A 22,607-nucleotide genomic window follows, 5' to 3' on the forward strand; every position below is an offset into this window, starting at 1 on the left:
GTACGAGGCAGGGCTGCCCGCTTTCCCCTCTCCTCTTCAACTTATACATAGAACCATTTGCTCAGCTTTTGCGTGAGGAGGCTAATATTCCATCTTTTAGCTTTGGAGAATGGGAAAGACGGGTAGCACTTTATGCGGATGACATTTTGATTTTCACTTCAGATCCAGTAAAGGCATTTCCCGTAGTCATCAAACGGGCAGAAGAGTTTGGTCTTATCTCCGGTTATGATATAAACTCTAGTAAGAGCGAAATAATGGTCTGGAACCTACCGGATATTCAGCTGGGGGTAAATATTTCCACATCCATGCGATATCTTGGCATAAGAATTACCCAAGAAATGGACAGTATAGGACAAACCAATTTGAATAGAATATACATCGAGACTAAAAAACTTTTAAAATCTTGGACTCACCTGCCACTTTCCATAACGGGTAGGGTAAACCTGGTAAAAATGTCCATTCTCCCTAAGTTAACTTTCATTTTTAACGCGATCCCCTTGGCATTTGATCCCAAATTAATTGAAAAATGTCAACCAGAAATAAACTCCTTCATATGGAACTACAAACCTATCAGAATAGCTTGGAAGAAGTTAAGGAGAAGAAGGGAGAAGGGTGGGCTCGCCTTGCCAGATCTACTGTATTACGCCTGGGCATTCCTGCTGTCATACTCCAGGATGCTTTTTAAAATGCCATCTAACCTTCTACCTGGGTCGATATACAAAGCAATGCTAATGGGGGCGAATTTATCAGCAGAGGGGTTTTTGTTCAAATTTGGGAGTCAGAAATTCTTCAAAAAAATAAACTAAAAATTTTACACTCGTGGACCAAAACCTGGTTCAGTATTAGGAAGAGACTAGGGCTGTCTTACTATTCTGATCTTTCCCCAATCTGGGACTCGCCGGGTCTCCCACTATGTCTGAAGGATAGTCTGTCTTCCACAATACAACAAGCCGGTATCAGGAGATGGGGTCAGCTATTTAAGAAAGGGTCATTAATAGCATGGAACCAACTATACGAATGTGTAGGGCCCGGACTTTCCAGATTCAAATTCATCCAATTGGAAAGTTGGGCTAGATCCAAAAGGCGTACAGACCCCTACCTAGGGAAGGCCAGCCATCGGGAGGTTAAGAAGTAGCCATATGGTATTGGCAGTTGATGGAGGAAAGTGATGGAGAGTTCCTTCTTCCAGACCAGCTATGGGGGGGGCGACTGGCCTACATTGTGAAGAGCTCTGGTTAAAATCCTTTGGTCTACTCCAAAAAATTGTAAAACCATCATGGCTAAAACGAAACCATTTATTCTCAGTACATCGTGCATATATAACACCGCTGAGACTTTCCAAATTTCTCCCAGACAAAAAGTGCAACAAACGCAACTACAGTGAGGCCTGCGATGTACATATTTTCTTGGACTGCCCGGTCATCGCTGGCTTTTGGGAAGAAGTGAAGAACACCCTAAATTCCATATTAAACGTATCCTTGTCAATAACCCTACCACTTGTCATCTTTGGTTTGGATGACAACATCACTGGCAAGGCAAGGTCCTTCCTCTTCTACGCAATGCTATTGGCTAGAAGGCAAATTTGCATTCACTGGACGGAGAAAACAGCCCCATTACACTCTGGGTGGCTTTCATCTCTATACGAAACATCTAAAGCGGACCTTAACAGATCATGCAGTAAACACAATCTAACTTTTTGGAACTTGCTGATCGAATGGCGATAGTGTCCGGGGTTTTTTTTTTTTTCCCCGGGTCCTATGATTATGCCTTGAACACTCCCTGGACCGGGCTTTTGTTTGTCTAGGTCCACCAATGGTCCGGCAGGCTGTAACATGCCTAGATGGAGTCTGTGAAAGCCCCTCTGATGTTGGGACGTGTATGCCACCACTACAACAACCTGTGCACATGTGTGGAGTGGGGTGGTCGGCCTGTCCAACATTGAGGGTTAGGCAAATGAGGACAAAAAAAAAAAAAAAAAAAAAAATAACAAAATAATAAATGAATACAAAGAATTCCTGACCCAAGCCAAGATCGTAAAATTCCAAAAAGACCACAAAAGATTTGTTTGAAAATACATTTCCATACTCCAAGGAGGATTACAATCCAACAGATAAAGATAAGTCTGATTTCTCAGACACAGACAGTACAGGTTCTGGAAATATTTCTAGCGATTCATCCTTTGAAGGCCAAAATCCAAAATGGAACAACAGGAGTAGGGGAAATCGATCTAGAAGGAATAGGGGAACATACCAACAAATAGGCCCATACCAACAACAACCCCCCTTTGGATGGAATCCATTCATGCAACCACCGTTCCAACCTCCACAATTTGGATACCAATGGCAACCTTACCAACAGCCTTTTTTAGGGAGAGGCCACACACGAGGAGGAGGCAACCGGAGAGGGCCCAGAGTGCAGTGGGAAACGGCCAGGGAAGATTCAGCAGCACAGGATCCCAGACCCAGCACGAGCAAGAACACTCGGGAATAATAAATTTAAGTACCAGAATTCTTTCAAGAACCCAAGAAGTGCTGAATAAGGGTCTTGGTTTTGTCCCGACCACCAGATCTAACTTCTTCAATGTGAGAATTGAACTAGCTGAATTCTTCCGCAGATTACGACTATCTGTGTTTTTTGCAGAAATGGAAGGATCACAAGAAACCATTGATGACAAGAATACAGGCTTAAGAAAGAAATAAAAATTTGTTCCGCCAAACCATACTATGCCAGCTGCTTTGTTAGCTTTTGAAAAAGTAGTCACGTTGGAAGTTGACCAACTAAAAGACAATGAAAATAGAGCATTCAATAATCTTTCATCTATAGAACGAAGAACCTTGGCGGAATTTGACAGGATGAGTGATGTTATAATTAAACCGGCGGACAAGGGAGGAGCAACAGTGATTCTACCTATTGAAATGTACAAAAATGAGTGTCATAAACTCTTAAATGACCCCCGGAACTATTCACGACTACAGAGATATCCAACTGAGAATCTGAAACGAGACATACATTAGATGGTAAAGAAGGCAGCGGAAGAAGGATGGATAACTACCGCAGAAGAGAATTTACTCAAAGAAATGGATCCCAAGATACCATACTTTTATATTCTTCCAAAAGTGCATAAGAACAACATTCCACCACCAGGAAGACCGATCGTATCGAGTATCGGTTCTGTATTGGAACCGCTTTCTAAGTTCATGGACCATTTTTTGAGACCAATGGTACAAAAAATGCCTTCATATTTAAAAGACACACAGGATATCCTCTTGAAACTTCAACCCTTAAGCTTTGACCCTACAACAGATTATCTAATCACCTTGGATGTGGAAGCGCTGTATACCAGCATTCCACAAGAAGCATCTCTCACTGTGATTGAAAAATTACTGAAATCGGAAACATGGACGTCAATAACACCTATAAATTTTGTTGTAGAATGTGCAAGATGGGCCTTAACCAAAAATTATTTTGAATTCGATGGTGAATACTTTTTACAAACCCACGGAACTTCAATGGGCATGACTTGCGCACCGAGCGTAGCCTGCCTATATGTCCATGACTTTGAGATAAAATTCATCTATAAAGAGACGAATCCATACCAAACCAACTTGGTGGTTTGGAAACGATTTATAAATGATATTTTCATAATTTGGAAAGGAGATGAAAACGGAGCACACTATTTCCTGGCATGGTTGAACTCCAGGGATGAATATCTTAAGTTTACTATGACCTTAGAGAAAGATTCAATAATTTATTTGGATTTAAAACTCTGGCCAAACGAGGGGATACTAAAAACAGAAGTATTCTATAAACCAACAGATGTGAATAATCTACTAAGGTATGACAGTTTCCATCCTAAGGCTTTAAAAGACAACCTGCCGGTGGGACAATTTTTAAGATTAAGAAGAAACTGCACAGACAAAGAGACTTATGAAATTCATGCAAAGAAGCTCACGCAAAAACTGAAGACAAAATCTTATCCAAAAAGATTGGTAAAACAAGCATACAAAAGGGCAAAAAATAACACCCGTGAGGGATTACTGGAATCCTGCAAAAAACCTGAGAATAAAAGAATTGTGTGTGTCACCACTTATGGAACTGAATCAAATAAAATAAAAGGAATTGTTCTACGACACTGGAGAACACTAAATTCAGGGGGGCTAAGATTGGAAAAACCGATGTTTGCCTTCAAAAGAGGAAAATCGATAAAGGTCCATACCCGCCCTAACAAGAAAAAAATGAAAACAGGACAACTAAATACTTTATGGAACCTACCTGAGGTTGTTGGACACTTTCCGTGCGGGTCTTGTAATGTATGCAGTTTGAAAAAAACCAGCAAAGAGATCGATGTGGGCCTAAAAACTCCCTGGGAACAGCAAAGTTTTAGTAATTGTAACAGCCAAAATTTGGTTTATTTGATGATGTGCATCTGTAGGAAGATGTACATAGGAATGACCACCCGAAAAGTAAAAGTCAGAATAAATGAACATCGAAGTACATTTAGATGTGGAACGACAATCACCAAAATGATGCGGCATTTCCAAACCAATAATCATAATGAGAACGATTTTACATGGACAGTGATCGAAAAACCTACCAAACAGCTGCACTGATGAACAACTGTTAAAACTGGAGCAAAGGTGGATTTACCGCCTATCAAGTGCAACACCAGGCCTGAACGAGGAAATCCCTTGGAGTTCCCTGACGTGACTGAAAACTTTTTTAAAAAAAATATGGCCCGTATGGTATTTTTGGAGATAATCCTAAGAGTATCTAATGTTCTGTGAAAAATAAATACAACAACTGCGAATACAACATACAATGAGGGCAAGCAGGTGTTATATATGAATAAATGCAAACCTGGAGTCTAACAGAAAAAAAGACGATTATACGAGGGTATCTGTACACTTGAAAACAAACATCCACGAGGAGAATGCAACAATAGCAATAACGAACACTTCAATAAATCCCTATAAAAATAATTGTGTGCTAATGGAGTAATATCATACAATACGGTAAATAAATAGCCATCAAACAGAACCCGTCTGTTCCCGGTTATAACTAACGAAGAGTGCTTGCAGATAATAACGATGGGAAATAAAGTCTGGTGTTGAAAAAATAAAAAAAGAGAAAAAAAGAAAAAATAGTGGACTTCAGTACCCAGAATCCTCTAAAAAACGGAACTTGGGCTTCACCGTGTAAACGGAAATCCTAAAAACCATAGAGAGAATGACGTGTTTGATAGAAGAACACGACGAGTCAAATGAAACCACTATTTAAGACGTTTACCACAACTATGATGTGCTCGACGGCAGGCGGTGTGTCTAGCAGATGGATACGCGGTGGCGAAACCTTGATGAAGTAAGTCACGACATGTAGAGATCAAGGGAGATTTATCGATTATTCAAATATAACCTTAGCTAAGGTACCGCGCATACATATTGCCGAAAAAACCTCGCTACAATTGTACTAATATATCGAAACATGCTAAATTTTAGAATCTTAAGGATGGAATTGAGTCACGGTAAATTTAATTTACTTTCCTTTTTCGACCCTTCGGCCCGTAAAATTAGACACGACTTTCTGTCCCTTATACACTATACTGGCGGTGGGAAACTGCACCAAATCAGGCACAGGCAAGAAAACAACAGAAATAAATGATGCACTTTAAAAAGGGGTTTGCATATATATTTTAACGGTCCGGCAAGTAACCGCCCCGTGATTCACGTAGTGGCTACCACGATATCATATACCATCAGCACTCAGGTTGGCTCAAAATGAAAGAAAAAAGAAAGCGCAGGCCGAGGTAATCTAACAATTGAATATGTGAAAACACAAAATATACATTGCAGAATTTTTTTTTCCGTAAACTGAAACATTGTGTCTTTGATAAGTTATTATCTGTTCCACGCAGTGTGTGACTACAGGACGCCACCTTGACACACCAGTCCTGCATGGTGCTATTAAGCATCAACCGGTAGGTGAGAAATACAATGACATTTCTAAAGGAAAAACAGTATGATCCATAACGGCAGATACAAAATAAACTAGGACATCACGAGATTTAGGCAACGTTTTGAATAGTACAACATTTTACCATGAATGTATAAACAAAAAAACACAATAGCACGCGTGTGATTTCAAGATAGTTGCACACATTCACGTGGGAAAGTGTTTTACAATGATGAGTTGAAAGTTTTTTGGAATGATCACAGAGTGTGGTGGAAGAAATTTGTATAGCGGCTAAAAAACTTGATCAGGTGAATAAACGGCTATCAGCACCAAAATAGAGAGCACTTAGTCGGGGTGTGCACACATACTTAACACTATAAGAGTAGATAATAGTATGATAAGGGCACATTAGCATAAAGACGCATATAACTATGTGCATATGTGTGTATTCCTTTTTCTTGTTTCTACTCTTATAGAAAATCTACTGGAGTTCGAGTACAAGTATTTTAGGTGAGTGCATTAAGCCTCATGAGTGGTATGCATGAAGTAAATGCGTAAAGACAAGGCAGGGACCTTAAATTAAGGAACAGAACAACAACGCCCTGATGAAGGCCCGAGACCCGATAGGGCTAGCAACGTGGGCCGAAACATGTTGGCACTTAAGAGGGTATATTTGAAAAATTATGTTCAAAAGAACCCCAACACATTTTTTTAATGGTACCACAAGTACCCCAGAATAAACGATTTGACCGGGGTATACTTGTAGGTATTTTTACTATATCAAAAAATCTGGTTCCCTGCTTAACCAGTTATCATCTTGTATAAGAACTCCCAAAACATCTTTGGTTGAGTCCGCCCAGATAGTACCAGCTTATTTGGGTGTGGAGAAAACGCCTATGATGAAGCATGTCACTATTAAGTGAGTGAGGCGTTTTCTTCAATATCTTTGATATTCCAGCCGACAAAGCGCACATCTTAGTATATAAGAAATTTAGAGATCTGGTGATAAGACAACGGATTTCCCGATACAACTGTAGTTTGTGTGGGACTACAGTCGAACAACAGTTGCTTACAGTGATAAGTCTTCTTGGGAGAACGCAACTGGATTGTTTATTCTGTAGTAGGGGATCTCTGTGTATAGTCATAATCTATGAATAGTCCCGCCCATGTGCGGGGACCCCGGAGCAATCAAAATATCTCTTAAGCTGTCCCGCATTTGCAAACCTGCAAAGACTTAAGAGACAGACAAAATAATACAGCCTAATAACAATATGGCTGCACTGGCCAGCACTTCCTCTGAAGTGAACACAAAAGCCAAAATAAAGTTTAAATGTTATTTTTATTCACATCTGACATGTTCCTTTATTGTATCACACTCCCTTCACCAAAATCCCTTTAAACAATAGAGAGGAAGGGGTGGACAGACAAGCCCTATAGGCTGTCATTCTGTGTCTGCTAAAGGGATACCGTGCCTTTAAGAAAACTCTCCAGAGACCCCCGGTATCCCAGGATGCACAGCCAAAGCAAGTTACTTTCAGTTAGTTTTTCCGGCTCCTGCTAGCAGGACCCTGGAGCTTGAGCTCTACCCTTTTGGGTGGATATTTGGACTAAATTTTAGATTTTTGGATAGTGTGTTCATTCGACGTCTAGAGCCTTTCTTTACTGCATCCTGCGTTTTGGTGCAGTTTGCTCACTCTTAGCATGGCTTTTTGATAAATGCCCTGAGTGTGGGAGGAAAAAGGCCAAGACGGACCCACATGATGTCTGTATCCTCTGCCTGTCTTCCTCACATGTCCCTGCTACGTGTGCCATCTGCAAGACCTTCTCCAAGAGGACCCTGAGGGACAGGGAGAAGATTCGCCTCCAGGGACAGGAGAAGCAGAGGACAGGTGGGACTTCGGGGCATGGAGGATCTCATTCCCCTTCCTCTGCCCATGCTTCAGCCACTGGAGGGAACTCCGGGCAGAAACAGCAGCAGACACGGCGCCTACCGGCTGGTAGGTCGCGTTCGACGTCGAAGGCGACGACGTCGACGGCGAGAGGTAAAGCACTGGTGTGTTCGCCGTCGATCCCGGGCTCGGGATCGCGGCGTTCTCGACGGTCGACGTCGAGAGAGGGGCCGGCGAGACCTAGGACTAGGTCGCCGTCGAGGATTCCAAGGTCGACGTCGACACACCATCGACGTCGTACCGAGCCCCGTGATGGATCGACGCCGACGACATCGACGCCGAGACACCGGCGACTGCCGTCGAGACGGAGGGGATCGCCGTCGAGGCACAGATCGCCGTCGAGGCACAGATCGCCGTCGAGGCACAGATCGCCGTCGAGGCACAGATCGCCGTCGAGGCACAGATCGCCGTCGAGGCACAGATCGCCGTCGAGGCACAGATAGCCGTCGAGGCACAGATAGCCGTCGAGGCACAGATAGCCGTCGAGGCACAGATAGCCGTCGAGGCACAGATCTCCGTCGAGGCACAGATCTCCGTCGAGGCACAGATCGCCGTCGAGGCACAGATCGCCGTCGAGGCACAGATCGCCGTCGAGGCACAGATCGCCGTCAAGGCACAGATCGCCGTCGAGGCGAAGGAGATCGACTTCGAGGCAAAGATCGGCGTCGAGTAGACGTCGTTCACCGTTGACGTCGAGGGGCCACCGGTCAACGTCGAGGGGGCGCCGGACGGCGAAAAGACGCCGGACGAGGTCGACGGTCAGTTCGACTTCGGTGACATCGGGGAACACGTCTTTGGTGATTACAATCTCCAGTCGTGGATCTAGGAGGCGACGGCGCTCCCCCTCGTTTACTTCAGCACGGGATAGGCCCGCCAAGAAGAGAAGGGTGGACGGGAGTCCGGACAGTGCTGGTCCTGGTTCCCCTGCAAGGAGTGATGGGGCTCCGCAGCCTCTCCCCCAGCCGCTGCCTCGGAAGCCTCCTCCGCCTCCTCCTCCTCCTCCTCCTAAGCGACCTACACCACCTCCACCACCGCCAGTGCCGCAGCTTCCACCGTCTCCTCGGCTACCAGCGGCTCCTCGCAGACAGAGATCGCGTTCTCGATCTCGCCGGAGGTCACGGAGTAGACGCAGGTCGTCCACTCACGCGAGGCATGGGCGACGGAGGTATAGATCTCGTTCCAGAGGCACGTGGTATACGGACTCTTCTGGCAATGGACGGCTCTCCCCCTCACTGTCGGAGACTCCGCCTACCCGAATCTCGCCGGTGGATGATAGTGCCACTTTTCAGGATGTGCTGATGAGGGGGGCGGCAAAGTTGGGGATCTCCGTAGCAGTCCCGGTTCCCACTACCTCGGTGATCTTTGAGACATTGCACAAGGCTCACCTCTCACGCCCCCTCCTTACTTTGATTCCGGGTTTGGAGGAACCAGCCATGGAGGTTTTCTTGACTCCTGCGGTGGTGAAGTCTGCTCCCTCACGGTTGCAGAAGAAGTACAGGGCCCCTGATTTGGACCCGGCCTTCCTCAGGGTGGACCCTCCCCCGGACTCTCATCGTGGTGGCGGCTCGTAAACAACACTCCACTACGCCCTCTTCCACGGCTCCTCCGGATAAGGAGAGCCGCAAGATGGACTCCTTGGGGAGGAGAATGTGCTCTACGTCGGCCACGACTATGAAGGCCGCTAGCGCCTCTGCCCTGCTGGGTCGCTATGACCGATCGCTTTGGGACTCTCTGCAACAGTTTGCTGTCTCCCTGCCTAGGGACAAAAGAGAGGACTTCCAGGAGGTGCTGAACGAAGGCATGATGGTCTCCAACCAGATCATCAGTGCGGCGGGGGATGTCTCGTTGCTGGCGGCTCATGGGTACTGTCATGGAGTGCACATGAGGAGACATTCCTGGCTGAGGCTTACCTCTCTCAAGCCTGAAGCGCAGCAAAAGATCGCAAACTTGCCTTTCTCTGGCTCGACGCTGTTCGGGTCTCATGCGGATGACGAGATGGCACGCATGAAGGCCGAAGCAGAAACCCTGAAGGCCGTGGGGTTGGAAAGACCCAAGGAGCAGAAGAAGTCATTCCGTTCCTATGGCAGGCGTTATTCTAAGCAACGCGGTCAAGGGCGCCAGTCTGGTCACCAACAGCAGCACCAGCAACAACAGCAGTTCCCGTGGCAGTCCTTTCAGAAGCGCCAGAGGGGCAGAGGCCAGCATCAATCCTCGTCGGGGAACAAAGGCCCGGCCGGGTCGAAGCCCTGAAAGGTCACTTCCCCCTCGTCCGTTACCCGCTCCGGTGGGGGGAAGTATTCAGTTCTACCTGGCAGAGTGGAGGACAATAACTCAGGACAAGTGGGTGCTGAATATTGTTTGCAATGGATACAGTCTTCGTTTCACCAGCCCGCCTCCTGAGATTCCACCAGTGCTCTCTCCCTTCATGGTACGGGAGCTCCAGGGGGAGGCGACGTCCTGTTAAGGAAGAAGGCGATAGAAGCTGTTCCTTTGAGGCAAAGAGGAACAGGCCTTTACTCCAGGTTCTTTCTCGTCAGAAAAAAGGACAAAAACGAGTTCAGGCCTATTCTAGATCTGCGTCCAGCAAACAAGTGGATCCGCAGAGAAAAGTTCCGTATGTTGTCCCTGCATCAGATTTACCCTCAGTTGCATCGAGGAGATTGGCTGTGCGCCATAGATCTGCAGGACGCTTACTTTCATGTGCCGATCGCACCAAAGCATCGCAAGTTCCTGAGGTTTCTGGTAGGCAACAACCATTACCAGTATACAGTACTCCCGTTTGGTCTGAAGTCTACCCCACGGACTTTCTCCAAGTGCATGGCAGTGGTGGCAGCACACTTGCAGAAGACCAAAGTGTTTGTGTATCCATACCTGGACGATTGGCTGATCAAGGCTTCCACGTTCCGGGAAGCACAGTGTCACTTCAACAGGACAGCTGCCTTGCTTCATCGCCTGGGGCTGCACATCAACATGTCAAAGTCAGTGCCGATTCCTGTGCAGTGTCTCCAGTACTTGGGGGCCTCAGTCAATACCTTGAACGCAAGCGTGTGTCCTTCGGAGGAGAGACGCTTATCGATCCGTGGGAAGGCCCTGCACCTCCTCTCAGCCCTCTCTCCTACAGTGAGGACGGTGTCCTCCTTACTGGGGTCGATGGCTTCCTGCATCTTTCTCATCCCCAATGCACATCTGCATATGAGGCCTCTGCAGGAATGTCTGGAGGATCAATGGGACCAGAGGCGGGGGCGTTGGGAGGACAAGATTCATCTGTCCCAACACTCTCTCCAATCTCTGAAATGGTGGTGCTCCTCAGAGAATGTTTGCAAGGGGACTCCTGTAGGAGAGTAGGGTCTGCAATCCTATGATCACCCAGATTTTTTTTGCTTTTGCTTCATTGGTTTACGACTTTCCCTGGCTGTGGGCCTGTCAATCAGACCCACAGCCTAGCTGTTCTCTCTCGAAATTAACACACATGTACATTAGGTGCATCCACTAATTGGAACTGGGCCGCCTTGTCAGTCCCTGTCTCAGCATACCACAGGTATCCAGGGCATCGGTGTACCCAGGGCCTACCAGGGGCTGCAGCATGTATTATGCCACCCCTGGATGGCCGCCCAAATCTGACACAACTGGCTGCACGACAGCTGGGGCAAAGTGGTGTAATCACCCGTTGCTGTAGGTGTAGTATTCCTACACCTAACCCTAAAATGGACACATGGATTCCTATCAGTCACTCCTATGGCAGGCCTTATCAATCCTGAAGGCAGAGTGCAGGGAATCATGTGGGACGGTGCTCTGGCGCGAGCTGAGCCCGTCGACGGCTTGCGGAACCAAGTCCTAATAGCCGTTCCATGGTGACGCGGGCCAACTACTTTAAAATGCATTATAATCCTTGCGGTTATTTGCTAACTTTGGCATCGCATCACCTACACATGTCGAGTAAGGTGTCATACGAATTGGAATACGAACCCCTCGCCAGTTCTGGCGACGGGGTTAGCATTCCCCCCTTTTAGAGGGGCACGACATGGAAGTAACCTTGAACCCCGGTTAAAGTTGACTCAAGCCTCAGCCTCACAAAATGGATGCTGCCACCAGACACAAGTCTGACCTCCTGCTGCTGGGAGACCTTCCAGCGAGGGGAGCTTGGACAAAGGGTTTCCTGTCGAGGGCGGTGTTAGCACCATCCCTGACAGGGTTTGTGTATCCCAGGTAGGCAGGGCTGAAAGGAAGGTGATTGCAAGTGGCACCCCGGTGCTCACTGTGCATAGCCCGGCTCAAACCAGTTTCGGGGGCAACCCTGCCCCTGAGCCGGGGCGAAGCCGGACAAAGGATAGGGGTGTCACCACCTCCCTCCTGGCCCCACCCATAGGTAGGACCTAGCCACGGGCCAGCCCCTTTTCTTAGAATAAAGGTAGGAGCGAGTCCCCTTCCCAAATTGGATAATTCTGAATCTTGAACTACTTTCCACAAAAGGAACTCTTGACTATTTCTGAAGACTCTCCCTTGTGGCTAAGGAGTAGCCACCCTGCACCAGCAGGCACCACCTAAGCGCTTGCGGTTTGCTGTATGTCTCTCCTACGGATCAAGACTGCCCAGCTCGACGAGACCCGAGTTCCCTGCCATCTCTGACCTCTACCTACATCATCAGCCCAGCTGAGAGTCGTAGGTGTGACGAGACCTGCGGGACCGGCCATCTTCAGAACCTGCACAACGCTTATCTAGCACGCCCACCGAGGGACCCTCGAGTGAGTGCACCTAGGGTTTGAGAAGCCCCAACCCTGAGCAGCTCCAGCACCGAAGTCTGCCTCCCCAGCATCCACGAGATCTGCGTGGGGGCCCTTCCGCTCCTTGCTGTTCACAGCGTTGTCCGACCACTTGCCGACCGGCTTGTGGCCCTCTTCACGACGCACCACGATAGTTTCATCACTAGTCTGGTTGCTCCAGACTGGCTCTTGCTCCCCTTCGACAGAGTAGTACCACGGACCCTCCTGGTCCCCTCCAGACGCCATCTTGACTCCACCTCGTAGGCTCGCCACTGCCAAGACCTGCTGCCCCACTCCTGGGCCCAGCATCATCGACAGCAGACACCTTCGTGGGACAGCTCGCCCTCCATCCTGGTTGCCGCCGCGCCTCCTGGTCCGAAGAACAGCCGAGTCCGACGTCATTCACTCACCTGGTCGAGGTGACTTCAGCCGGTACCCTCCTGGTGCCCACACGATCGCTGGCTAGCGGTTGAGAACTGAGTCCCCTCTGCTTTCAGGTTTCCTTCATCCCCGATCCAGGCTTGGATCTCGCTGAACATCGTCACTGGTCGCCTGCCAGCAACTTCTTCTTTCAGGCTCCTGAGACTACAACGAGGACTCCCGACATCTTGCCGAACCTCCCGCAGCCGCAGCCTCTGGGCTAGGTAACTCGAGCATTTCGGTGCTCCATCGCAGGTTCGCTCTACAAGTGTCCAGTTCCTTTTTCGTTAAGTCCCACTGATCGGATCACTCCGGAATCAGTAACTCCAGACTCTAACCATTCGCATTTCACTGGTAGTGTAGATGGTTCCTCGTGCCCCTCGGGCATTTGTGTAAATTGTGCAACTTGAATTATTTTCGTAAGAGTTTTGTAGTGTGCTTAGCTCCCTGACTCATAAAGAGCCAGGGTAGTCTTGTTATAAATAAATATCCTTTATTTTCATAACAACTTGTGTGGTGTCCTTTCACGTGGTGTTCAAGGGGTAACTGTGGTGGTAAAACAGCTGGCTTAACACGCCCTCTAGAGTTTAGCCTAAGACTGCTCGTGTCCACGCTACTAGGATAGCTGGTCTATAAGGTTGACTTACAACCAATCATCAATAAGGGTCGTTTGGAATGATACACAGTGATCACTAGAATAGTGAGCACTACATATCAGGCCAACTTCTCAACTCCTTTCCACAAGGATATTCCGGTCCAGACCATAGTGACCGATGCGTCTCTCCAGGGCTGGGGAGCGCATTCGGGCCCTCTTCAGATTCAGGGGATATGGTCGCAGACGGAGATGACTTACCACATCAACTTTTTGGAACTCAGAGCAGTACACTTGGCCCTGAAGGCGTTCCATCCCTCCTTCACGACGAACTCCCTGCTAGTTCAGACGGACAATACTACTACCATGTATTACCTCAACAAGCAGGGGGGCTCCCGTTCACGCACGCTGTCTCGGGAGGCACAGACGATCTGGAATTTGCTGGTGGCCAGGAACCTGACGATCACGGCAACCCATCTGCCGGGAGTGCAGAATGCCCAAGCCGATGCGCTCAGCAGGCTCGTTCAAGAAAATCACGAGTGGGTGCTAAACGACGACGTGCTCAGAGACGTCTTCGCAGAGTGGGGCACTCCGGATATCGATCTGTTCGCTACGGCAGAAAACAGCAAATGCCGCGACTTCGCGTCCAGGTACTACCAACCAGGGACACTGGGGAATGCCCTATGGATCAGCTGGCCCAACAGCTTTCTCTACGCCTTTCCACCCATTCCCCTGATTCCGGCGGTGCTGATCAAGCTGTCGCAATCCAGAGCCAGGATGATCCTGATTGCTCCGGAGTGGCCGAGGCAATGGTGGTTCACCGACCTTCTTCACCGATCTGTTCTGCCACACCGGCGCCTGCCGTGTCGGCCGGACCTGCTCACGAAGTTCGGAGGACAGATGGTTCACCCCAATCTCTCGTCCTTGAGTTTGGCAGCATGGCTCCTGAGCTAGTACAGTATGGACACTTGAACCTACCTCAGGACTGTATGGAGATCTTGAAAGAGTTGAAGAGACCGTCTACAAGGACTTCTTACGCCTATAAGTGGAAGAGATTCTGCTTGTGGTGCGAGGTGAAGGACATTGACCCTACATCTTGTAAAGAAGATGTGATTTTGCCTTATTTGCTGCAGTTAGCTCAATCTGGGCTTAATTTTCAATCTATTAAAGTCCACCTCACAGCTTTGACTGCGTATAGAAAGGGCCCTTCCCAAACCTCATTTTTTCAAATCCCTGTGATTAAAGATTTTTTGGAGGGTTTGCGTAAGGTGTTTCCCCCTGTTAGATGACCTTCTCCACCATGGGAATTGAACGTGGTGTTGTCCAGATTGATGAGGGAGCCTTTTGAGCCTATTCATAATGCTTCTTTGCAGCATTTGTCCTGGAAGGCTGCCTTCCTTGTGGCCATTACATCGGCCAGGAGGGTAAGTGAGATTCAGGCTCTGTGTTGTCAAGAGCCGTATACTGTATTCCATGCGTCTAAAGTAGTGATGCGTACTCATCCTAAATTTTTGCCTAAAGTGATATCTGATTTCCATGTGAATCAAATGATAACTTTGCCTACATTTTTTCAGCATCCCTCCTCTCCGGCGGAGAGGTCTCTGCATTCTCTAGATGTGCGTGAGGTGTTGAAATTCTATCTAGATAAGACAAAAGACATCCGCAGGTCGGATCAACTGTTTGTAAATTATGGTTCAGTAAGAACTGGTCTAGCTACCTCTAAACAGTCCATCTCCAGATGGATTGTGTCCTGTATTCAGCTTTGTTATCAGAAAGCTAATAAGACGTTAGGGGGTAAGCCTACAGCGCATTCGACTAGGGGCAAAGCAGCTACTACAGCTTTGCTTAGGAATGTTCCAATTGCTGACATTTGTAAGGCTGCCACCTGGAAGTCGGTCCATACGTTTACAAAGCATTACTGCCTGGACTCTGATGCTAGGGCAGATGCGCAGGTTGGACAGGCTTCGCTGAGGCATTTGTTTGCACAGTGATTTGTTGGTGTTTGGTTCTTACTCCACCGCTGTTTGTTGGTTGGGATGGGCTTGCCATTCTATTCATAGATTATGACTATACACAGAGATCCCCTACTGCAGAAGGAGTAGTTTCTTACCTGTAACTCCAGTTCTGTAGTAGGGGTATCTCTGTTATAGTCATAAGCGACCCTCCCTCCTCCCCGGTGGAGTAATTCTGGCAGTATCAGGCCTGTTGTTATACACCTTCAAAAATAACTGAAAGTAACTTGCTTTGGCTGTGCATCCTGGGATACCGGGGTCTCTGGAGAGTTTTCTTAAAGGCACGGTATCCCTTTAGCAGACACATAATGACAGCCTATAGGGCTTGTCTGTCCACCCCTTCCTCTCTATTGTTTAAAGGGATTTTGGTGAAGGGAGTGTGATACAATAAAGGAACATGTCAGATGTGAATAAAAATGACACTTAATCTTTATTTTGGCTTTTGTGTTCACTTCAGAGGAAGTGCTGGCCAGTGCAGCCATATTGTTATTAGGCTGTATTATTGTTGTCTGTCTCTTAAGTGTCTTTGCAGGTTTGCAAATGCGGGACAGCTTAAGAGATATTTTGATTGCTCCGGGGTCCCCGCACATGGGCGGGACTATTCATAGATTATGACTATAACAGAGATACCCCTACTACAGAACTGGAGTTACAGGTAAGAAACTACTCCTTCTCTCACTCTCCTTGTGTGAAAAAAAGTATCAGACTGCCCACAGGCTCGTCAATGGCAAGCTTTAGACACACTTTAACAGGCTGCTTCTGTGAGTGGCACAACCAGTGCTGCAAGCCCACTAGCAGCATTTGGTTTACAAGCCCTGGGCACTCCTGGTGCACTGTACTAGGGTCTGACCGGTAAACCAGACTAGCCAATCATGGAATCACTAATCCATACATCAATTTACAATAGGGAGAGCATATGCACTTTAGCACTGATCAGCAGTGATAAAGTGCCCAGAGTTATAAAACCATCAAAACCAGGTCAGAGAAAATACAGGAGGAAGGCAAAAGTGAAGCTATAGCTTTGCTTATATTTCTAAATAGTGTTGTTGTTTGGTAGAGTGTGAATGCACAGTGTGACCTATGTGGGAGTTGTTTTGGTGTTGTGCTTGATGTCTAGTGGGTGGTTTTACTGCTGTGGTCTTGTAGCAGCAGTTAAGTAAGAAGTGGTCTAAAGAGGAAGAAGGTCTACATTTACTTATGCGTTTAGCTACCATTTTAGTGCTGCTGGTCCTTCATCAACTGAGACTTGACCTTCGATATTTTGCTCTGTTTACGCCGCTGTTTCACACCCTTTCTTATTCAGTGGAGTAGAGAGGTAGAGAGTGGCATCGTAACTTAAATGCTGCCAATCCACCCCGCTGCTCGCAGTAATTTTCCCCCAGAAAACCTTCCCCCACTACCTGCCATAGGCGGCAATCTGATGGATAGCCCCGGGCGCCAGAAGTTCTAGCTGCGCCGCTAGTTACCAGTCTCCATTCCTGATGCAGATCCAGAGAGCAAAATGGCTAGTTCTACCCATGCAGTTGAAGGTATTTACTGGTCCACACAATTGTAAAATTGCAACATTCTAAAAAATAGTGACTAGGCACGTAAATGATAGTATTTGTATGTACTATGCCCAAAATGTGATTGAACTTTACTTGCCATTTTTCCCATGCTCATCAGTCATCTGTGATCCCTTCTAGTACACTGTTGATTGTGGAAAGGTGGAATATTAAATTACTGATGATGCATTATTTGAACTGTATTTGTTTTCTTTCTGATTCAGCTTCAGTTTTTAAGGCCTTATGCTTTTTGTGTTAATGTTTTTCTTGGATTTGTAGGACCACTGCCTCAAAATCGAATTCGCTTGAGTGCTGAAAATCAGAGAAACCTTCTGTGTACCTGTCCAGAAGAATCATATGACAACACAGACACTAGTTCGTTTTTCCCAGGTGAAAGTTGGTTTTAGAATGATGTTGATGAATGTTTCCAATTTAATTTGGCTGGTCATATTTTTCCCCCATCGTGGAACTTTTTTTTAACTCCTTAAATTTTCTTCAGTGTTAGTATGTGTATGCATGTGTAGAATGACTAACTAAAGATGCAAAAACCAAAGGAAATGATGGACGGAGTGTTGAACATTGCAAGCACTCACCCCCAGTCAACTGATCTGGGTTTAATCCATCACCGTTCTTTAGCCCACTCTGCCACCCCAGTTCAGACATGGCCATATGCAAATCAGTCTGACCCTGTGCCTCATGAGAACAGTCCAGCCCGAACTGCCAAGCCATGTCTTCCCTGGACCGGAAACAAGCTTCCTAGGACCGGTTTCTGGCATTTCAGCCGTCTTCAGCCACGCTTGCTTGAATCCAGTGGCAAAGTGAGCAAGGGACTCACGTCTGAGCATACCCTGCCAACTTATGGCGAACAAAGCAAAAACCAAAGGAAATGATGGACGGAGTGTTGAACATTGCAAGCACTCACCCCCAGTCAACTGATCTGGGTTTAATCCATCACCGTTCTTTAGCCCACTCTGCCACCCCAGTTCAGACATGGCCATATGCAGATCAGTCTGACCCTGTGCCTCATGAGAACAGTCCAGCCCGAACTGCCAAGATATGTCTTCCCTGGACCGGAAACAAGCTTCCTAGGACCGGTCTCTGGCATTTCAGCCGTCTTCAGCCAGGCGTGCTCTCCATGCCACTGGAATCGAGCTTTCCTGGATGAAGAGGGGTGAAACCCCGAAACCGGTCCTAGGATGCTTGTTTCCAGTCCAGGGAGGACCTGGTTTGGTAGTTCGGGCTGGACTGTACCCATGAGGCACAGGGTCAAGACTGATTTGCATATGACTGGGTTCAAACTGGAACGGCATGGTGAGCAAAAAAACGATGGATTCAGGCCCAGATCTCTGTACTGGGGTGAATGTATGACATTGTTCTGCATTCTGTCCATCAATTGTTGTTTTTGCATTTGTCACCCCGAGTGGGAAGGGTATGCCCAGACGTGGGTCCCGTGCTCTCCATGCCACTGGAATCAAGCTATCCTGCCTGAAGAGGGGTGAAACCCCGAAACCGGTCCTAGGATGCTTGTTTCCAGTCCAGGGAGGACCTGGCTTGGCAGTTCGGGCTGGACTGTTCCCATGAGGCACAGGGTCAAGACTGATTTGCATATGGCTGGGTTCAAACTGGAACGGCATGGTGAGCAAAAAAACGATGGATTCAGGCCCAGATCTCTGTACTGGGGTGAATGTATGACATTGTTCTGCATTCTGTCCATCAATTGTTGTTTTTGCAACTAAAGATGCACACAGTCTGTATACTCTGACATTTAATGATATGCTTGGATGTTTGCATGTTGTTTTTCTTTAAAGAATAAGGAAATTAAAAATCAATGCAGTGTACAAGGGTAGCTGTAGGGGTTGTGCAGCCACACGTTGGCATACAGTCAACTCTGTTGCACTCCTTTCCCATTGCAACAGATCCCAGGGGGAGAAAATGTAGGAGCTGGTAAAATATCTTCCATTTGAGAACAGGGAAAGGGACGAAGAGATGGTGCTGGAGGACAACACGCCATCATTCATTGTGAGCTTGACACTTTAGACACACCCTCCAAAGGCTTCAGCACCAGCATCCTTCTCAGACACCATGCTCTGCTACACACTTCATTCAACTGAAGTCCAGGAGCATCTCCTCAATCTGCCATTCAACGGGGATCATCTCCTCAGCCCTCCAGATTGATGATATGCATGAGAAAGTAAGACCTGGGTCTTGCAATGTCTGGCGGTTCCCTTCAAGCTCCAGTTGTGAGAGGCTCCTTTTACATGCAACAACCCATGATAGGAGCCAAGGCCACGTCACCCGAGCTGCCGCAGTCTTATCATAGGCAGCAGCAAAATATCCGGCAGGCTGGGAGAAGTTATTACAGGGGTTCATACTAGGCTAAACGAACCACGGGCAGAAGTGGCTTTGTTAAAGGGTTTTCCACTTCCAAACAGTGACTTGCCCCCACTATCCACAGATCAAGCTTCAAGCGCTGACCGTGCAGAATACAAGTGTGAGAAGTTGGCCTGATGTATGATGTCACTAGTTATAGTGTACACCTTATATCAGTCCAAATACCCTTATGGTGATTGGTTGTAAAGTCAACCTTATAGACCAGCTATCCTAGTGGTAGCATGGACAAGAGCAGTCTTAGGCTAAACTCTGAATGGCATGTGAAGCCAGCTGTGATACCATATATAATCCCTTGAATACCAAATGAAAGGACACCACAACAGATATATATAAAATAAAGTGTATTTATTCTAAGCAAACCCTCAGCACTCTTTATGAGATTAGAGGTAAGTACAACACAGTCTTATTTAAGCATACATTACGTCACACAGGTAAGTAATACAGTTAGGCCCTAGGGGCCACGCAAACCATATACTAAGTAAGTGGTATAAGAACCACTGTCACGGAAATAGGATAGGCCTAGGCCTAGGGAATCGCTGGGGCTACACTACACTAGCGTTAGTTAGGAAGTGGGAGGCCCACGGGATTCGTGTGCAGAGTGGAAACACTCACGCGTAATGCGTTAAAGTCAATAGCAATAGTACAGTTTAGAAAACGGTAGATTTAGGACACTTCCGGAGTAGCTAGGAAGTTGAGACTTGAAAACTAGACACTAGGATAGTCACTATCCTGATGAGCACCGGAGTACCCAAGTTACCTAGCCCACAGGCTGCGGGTGCATAGGGGTGAAGATGCGTCGTTTTCGTCGTCGACTCGTATGGATGCCTGAAGAAAGATGCTGACAGGCAGTCAGTGAAGAGTGTCCGGTGGATCCCAAGGCTGGGATCAAGAAGAGAAGAAACCTGCAAGCAGAAGGGATAGAGTCAAGGTCACTAGCCAGTGACCACGTGGAACCAGGAAGGAACCAGGCGATGTCGTGAAGATTGCAGGTGAAGGTGAAGCTTGTCGCTGCAGCCAGGAGGACCAGGAAGCGTCGAGGACGACCAGGACCAGGAGGCGAGCTGTCCCGCGAAGGCTCTTGCTGTCGGCGGCGTCGAAGTTGGACTAGGACTCACCAAGCCTTGGCAAGCGGAACCCACGAAGAACGAAGGACTTGCTTCTGGTGCAGACCAGGAAGGTCTGGGGTGCTTCTTCTTTGCAGAGAAGCGGGAGCCAGTCTGGAGGAGCCAAACCAGCGCAGAAGATTTCAGGGAGCGTCGTCGCAAAGGCCACTAGCCAGCGGGCAAGCAACCGGACAGACGCGGCAAGCAGGAAAAGGCTGAAGGGCCCCACGCAGGACTCGTGGAGTGTGGGGGGCTGATCTTCGGTGCAGATGGTGCTTGGGGTTGGGGCTTCTCAATCCCCGGTGCACAACTTCGAGGGTACCTCAGAAGCTGCGCTTTAAGTTACTAGCCACTTTTCCCAGGTAGCCGGTCCCACGTCGCTCGTCGCCTCCACGGATCTCAGCTTTGCTGTGGATGTGGATCAGGGTCGGAGAAGTCTGGAAGTCAAGGCTCTGGTCGGGCTCTGCAGTCGGTTCCTCGTAGAACGTGGGCAAAGCAAAGGGTAGTCTCTTGATGGTGCCTGTTTGCACAGGGTAGCCACTCCTTGGCTACAAGGGAGATTCTTCAGTCTTCTTCTTTCGTCGAATGTCGAAGGTCCAGAGTTTCTGTTCAGTTTTCCAGGTTCAGGATAATCTAAAGTCTTGAGGCCCAACTCCCACTCTTATACTAATCTGGGGGGCTGGGATACCTGCTAGGTCACGCCTTATGGGTGGGACCTGGGAGGGGGTGGTTACACCCACTTCCCTTTGTCCAGTTTCGCGCCAGAGCTGGGGCTGGAGTGCCCCAGCGCCGGTTTGAACTGGACTATGCAAGGAACACCTTGTGTGCCCCAGGCATGTCTCATTCCTTTCAGCCCACCCTGCCCCAATACACTAAAGGCTGTCTGGGGAGGTGCTAGCACCTCCCCAAGCAGGAAACTTATTGTCCAGGCCTCCCTGGCTGGGATCACTCCCAGCTGCAGGAGGTCAGACTTGTGTCGTGGCAGCAGCATCCATTTTGTGATGCTGAGGCTTTGGTCAGAGGCTAACAGTTGAAGTATGATTTTAACATGTCTTTCCCTCTAGAAGGGGGGAATAATATTCTCATGTCCAGAAATGGGATGGGGGTATTATTCCAAAGGGTTAGACACCTTACACGACATGTTTTGATAAAGCCAAACCATAGTTACCATAACCGTTTAAGATTATAAGGCACTTTAAGAGTATATGGTAGGCTATATCATAGAACAGCTATAAGGACAAGGTTCCGAAAGCTGCAGACAGGCTCAGCTCATGCTAGAGCACCATCTCACATGTTACCAAGCACTCTGCCTCCAGGATTGTCAAGGCCTGCCATAGGAGTGACTGATAGGTACACATGTGTCTATATGTAGGTTAGGTATAGGGATACTACACCTAAGCAAGGGGTGATTACACGACCTTGCCCCAGCTGAGTGATCAGCCAGTTGTGTCAAAATGGAAGGCCAGGCCAGGGGTGGCATAATACATGCTGCAGCCCCTGGTAGGCCTAGGGTACACCTATGCCCTGGGTACCTAGGGTACACTGTACAGGGGCCAATAAGGTGATCCTATCCAAATGGGTTATGCACCTAAAGTACATAGTATTAATTTAGAGAGAGAACAGCAGGGCTGTGGGTCTGATTAGCAGGCCCACAGCCACATCTAAGTCGAAAACCAGTAAAGCAAAAGCAAAAAGTGGGGGTGAACATAGAAAGCAGACCCTACTCTCCTACAACAAGGTTTCTTTTCTTACCAGGCAAGAAACACATCAGATCGGTAGGTTTTAGGGGTGGTTTGCCGTGGCTATTGCCTAGAATGTTTGATACCCCCAACAATCTATTCCACACTCCTGTCTTTAGCAGAGACCATCTTCGCCTGTTGGAGGAAG

General features: G+C 47.8%; 1 protein-coding gene across 9 annotated transcripts in view; it reads left to right on the forward strand.

Annotated features, from left to right (window-relative positions):
* The window catches only part of TDRD6 (tudor domain containing 6), a 2,207,410-nt gene that overhangs the window by 1,596,846 nt on the left and 587,957 nt on the right, over positions 1-22,607 (forward strand). For 8 of the 9 annotated variants that reach the window (XM_085610557.1, XM_085610549.1, XM_085610550.1 and 5 more), the window contains one exon: positions 17,506-17,616. The exons of the other annotated variant lie outside the window; for it this stretch is intronic. In XM_085610557.1, coding sequence (XP_085466683.1) covers positions 17,506-17,616 — 111 coding nt within the window. The remainder of the gene's footprint in view (positions 1-17,505; positions 17,617-22,607) is intronic. 9 annotated transcript variants of the gene reach the window in all.

Source organism: Triturus cristatus, chromosome 6 (genome assembly GCF_964204655.1).
Source record: "Triturus cristatus chromosome 6, aTriCri1.1, whole genome shotgun sequence".
NCBI classification, from domain to species: domain Eukaryota; kingdom Metazoa; phylum Chordata; class Amphibia; order Caudata; family Salamandridae; genus Triturus; species Triturus cristatus.